The sequence below is a fragment of the Octopus bimaculoides genome, chromosome 12, assembly GCF_001194135.2.
Source record: "Octopus bimaculoides isolate UCB-OBI-ISO-001 chromosome 12, ASM119413v2, whole genome shotgun sequence".
Classification (NCBI taxonomy): Eukaryota; Metazoa; Mollusca; class Cephalopoda; order Octopoda; family Octopodidae; genus Octopus; species Octopus bimaculoides.
Genome location: NC_068992.1, coordinates 16788576 through 16793160, shown reverse-complemented (window position 1 = coordinate 16793160; position 4585 = coordinate 16788576). Strand labels below are relative to the sequence as shown.

The 4585-nt window shown below is 38.1% G+C and overlaps 1 protein-coding gene across 1 annotated transcript in view; it reads left to right on the top strand.

Moving 5' to 3' along the window:
- LOC106875323 (probable serine/threonine-protein kinase drkC) overlaps nucleotides 1–4585 on the top strand; it is a 136013-nt gene that overhangs the window by 68795 nt on the left and 62633 nt on the right. Inside the window, exon 8 of the mRNA XM_014923410.2 lies at nucleotides 1394–1526. Within this exon, the coding sequence (XP_014778896.1) occupies nucleotides 1394–1526 (133 nt within the window). The remainder of the gene's footprint in view (nucleotides 1–1393; nucleotides 1527–4585) is intronic.

Here is a 4585-nt window from a genome sequence, read left to right as displayed (position 1 = left end):
TATATAGATAGATAGATAGATAGATAGATAGATATAATTGAACTCATGCAAGCGTCTGTGTGCACGTCACTGACGCAAACACACACACGAACATATAACACATACACACACACATATTCATGTGAATTCACATACATGCATAGATGTGCATCTACTACCGTTGTACATGTCTGGATATAGGGGCTGCAATAATGAATATCTGGTTAATTATACAATATTTCGCATTCTTATTCTAATTAAGTGCATTATTGACTTATTAAGGAGAGCCATATTCTACAGAAACTGCCGGCTAAATTAGATGGAATTGTGTACATGAGAGAAAGGAGTTGTGTTCAATGGAGAAAAAAAACAGGAGAAGGAGGAGGGATACAGTGTATGAGTGAGATCCAGAAAGTATTAGCAAGTGACAGTCGTTGATGTTGATAATAAAAATACGGACGACCATAAAATTATGCAATAATAACGAGAGCAACAACACAAACAACACCCAAAAGAATGGATTAAGTGTAATTATACCATTAATCTTCATATTTCAATATCTTGTAGGGGTTCACACTCAAAGTTAACTTAGAAATGAGGCAATTTACTGAATCGATTTGCGAGGCAGGTCGAGTGCACTATTACCAGTCGTCAGTCACCAGTCATTACATTAGGCTGTCTCGATGTTTCAATTCTCCCCTAGCTGAAGTCATCCAATCTGATGAATACTAATGACCATTGAACGTGTTGAAGCTAAATGAGAAGGCAATGGGTTACGAATGTCGACGATTATAAATATAAATTACTACGCCGATTTTAAACATTGTATTTCAGTTTTCCCGTCTTAGATCTCTGCGTGTAAAAAAGTAAAACAAATAGTTTTGGTTCATAAAAACACAGCACACGCTGATGCCATAAATTAGCAAATAAAATTTTTTACTCATTTGGAATGACATACATTTGAAAGACGTGTGTGTATTTGTGTGTCTGTATGTGTGTATGTGTGTATGTGTGTTCTGCTTGTAAAATATAAACGTCATTATTTTCTGTGTCCTGCGTTCATATGTCACTAACCGGATCACAAACATTACCATCGATAATACAATTATTATTACCTCTACAACATCGACACCATCAGCAACACAGTGACCTTCGTAATTATTGTTCTTAAATTTAAATTTTATTAGCATGTGATATTTGTTCAGGGCGCCTTCGTTCTTTCTCTGAGCAACTCTCAACTCTATGCACAACTCCATTGCTTAGCAAACATCCACAATCACAAGAAAATAAAAACAAAATTAGTACATCGTATCCTCCAGACATATAACTAATGTAATAATTTGAAGAATACATTAATAATTAGACGAACATAGTTTTCTGCATTATTCAATGATTAAATTTTTCGTTACTTCAGCTAAATCACGAAAACGAGAATCCATAAAAGCACAGTTGGATTACGAACCCCAACTAGCGCAGTCAAAGAAGCGGGAGTTGCCTGTAATCAATTGCTGTATCATCCCGGCCTCTCAGATTGAGACGGGTAAAAGGTAAGCGTTTATATGGATCTATGTTTTTGTTCTTCGTCTATAATCTTTTCTACTCTAGGAACAAGGCACAACATATTTTGGAAAGGTCCCAGTCGATTAGATCGACTCCAGTACGCAACTGGTACTTAATTTATCTACACCGAAAGGATGAAAGGTAAAGTCGACCTCGGCGGAATTTGGACTCAGAACGTAAAGACAGACGAAATACCGCAAAGCTTTTCGCCCGGCCTGCTAACGTTTCTGCCAGATCGCCGCTGTTTTCGTCGTCTCTAATAGTGAATACAATTAATCTATTAAAAATTCTTATTTTAAAGGTGTTATACATATATATTGACTGTACATCTTTTATCTTATATCATCACTCTATTATTCCTTTCAATCAATCGTCTGCAGACATACTATAACGCACACAAAGAAAAAATCGATCTCAGCACTTATTTTCTATCGGTACATGTTGCCAAACCGCTAATGTTCCTCAAACATAAGCAAACCAATAGTGGTTGTCGAGCGGTGGTAGGAGACAAACAGTACACAAATACAAAGACAGGGACACGCACACACACACACACACATTCGACAGGCTTCCACAGAGTCTCCATCTACCAAATTCACTCACAAAACATTGGTCGGCCCGAGGCTACAGCAGAAGATACTTTCCAAAGATGCTGTGCAGTGAAGTTGAACACGAAACCACGTTCTTGCAATGCGAGCTTCTTAACTATAACAACATGCCTGATATCACAACTGTATCGTATGTCTCTCCAGCTTTAGTTGAACAGTCTATCTATCAATGGAAGCAGGCAATATGTCCCCCTACAAAGCAGAAAAGAACGATAGCCCGGCGCTAGTTATGAAATTAACAGATCTTTCCAAAATCACAATAATTTCTCCCAAAAATACAGAATTTTCTTAACCCATTCAACAAAGTATTTTGATTAGTTATAGAAAATGTTTTCTTTCAATAAATCAATAATCGACTGGCTCATGATTGGCTCCGTATTTACAAGCAAGGCATGCATTTCTGTAGAGTAAGCACTTAGCAATATGCAATAATAAATTGCTTTACACATGCACTCACACACACACTCACGTCTGACTAACGATCTATATATTTATCAGGAAGATGACGACGATCATCATTACTACTACTACTACTACTACTACTACTACTACTACTACTACTACTACTACCGCTGCTAGTACTCCTGCTGCTGCTACTGCTACTGCTGCTACGGTGGTAGCGAGCTGCCAGAGTCATTAGCACGGTGTGTATAAAAGGCTTAGTAGCATTTGATCCGTCTTTATATTCTGAGTTCAAATTCCGCCGAGGTCGACATTCCCTTTCATTTTCTCAGGGTCAATAAAATAAGTACCAGCAGGGAACTGCGGTCGATGCATTCGAGCTTCTTCCCCAAATTAATAGCCTTGTTCCAAAATTTCAAGGTATTATTATTATTATTATTATTATTATTATTATTATTATTATTATTATTATTATTATATCATCATATGTTTGACTTTTGCTTCGTATTTGTACAAGTTGGCTCCAAGTCTCACTCAGAGACCTCAAGAGACAACAAGTTAGCATGCCAGTCACTATCGGTGCCACGTCTACTCTCCTCATTGACCACAACCTTCGTATTTCCCACTTGAAATCGTCGTAGTTGTTTACTTTTTCTTCTTCTTTGTCTTTTGTCATGTTGTCACCAGGGCATACTATGTCGATTATCATGCAATTTTTGTTGTATTTATTTACTACAAAAATGTTCGGTTTCTGAAGTCTAATGTAATGGTCACACTGAACCATTGCATCCCACAGGATTTTGCAGGCTTCATTTTCAGTAATTCCTAGTATTTGTTCGTACCACCTTTTTGATCCTTGTAGAGCGTAATATGCACAGAGCTCCTAATGGACCGTTCTTGTCACGTTGTGCTAATTTCGGGCATTCACTGGCAATGCTCCTTACCGTTTCAACTCTCTCACCACACAATCTGCATTTGTCGGTTTCAGTTGTGCTGCCAGTTCTACACTTCACAGACACCACAACAATAGGTGCGTCACATGGTGTTCTCATATCAAGATAAACAGCGCATGACCTGGCAGGTGGGGTTCACTTAGGGTTTTCGTCAAGTCGTGTAGTCCATCCGACTTAATAGTTCCCCTAACAAGGTTGCTTAAGGATGATGAATGAAACAGTCGGGATTCCAGAGGTGAAGTATTCAACTCCAAAAGAACTCCTCTCAACACATGGCCATGATGATCCCCCACTACTTCTGCTCATTATCAGAGTGGCATATATCATCAGCCACTAAGGCACATGTCGGGAAACTGACAAGAATATCTGTTGTATTGAACAAAATATTTAGTTGCCCACATTTTACAAGATAAACCATGTACAGGCAAACGCTTCCATCAGTTAAGATCCTAAGGCATGAGAGCCACTATCTGGTACTGTTTCAGGGCATTCTTCTGGTTGCTGGTTTTCTTCTTCTTCTTCTTCTTCTTATTATTATTCTTATTCTTCTTCTTCTTCTTATTATTATTATTATTGATGAGTTTGAAATACTCTGTCGGAAACGTGTTGGGCAAATAGAGGATGAAGTAGAAACTGCCACCCGTACGAACGGAATAAGTATTGCAGTGTGATCGATAAGTGAAATTATCATTCGCATCGCAATCACTAACTCACTCACACGCTCATCTACTCCCTCCTTCTCTCCCCTCTCTCTCTTACTCTCTCGCACACACGAACATGTATTCACGTATATGTATGCACTGAGGTTTAGATGCATGTACACACAAACACACGTTATAGACTATAATATATAATCATGTACTTAAGTAAGATATATATATATATATATATATATATATATACTTACATATACATACGTACGTACATACACTCACACACAACCAGACATACACAAAGACACGCGTATAAATATATTGACAGAGTTCACGAAAGAAGAGAGTGGGGTAAACAGAGAGGAAGATACAGGAGGAGCAGGAGAAAGGGACCGAGCAAGAGAGAGAGAGAGAGAGAGAGAGAGAGAGA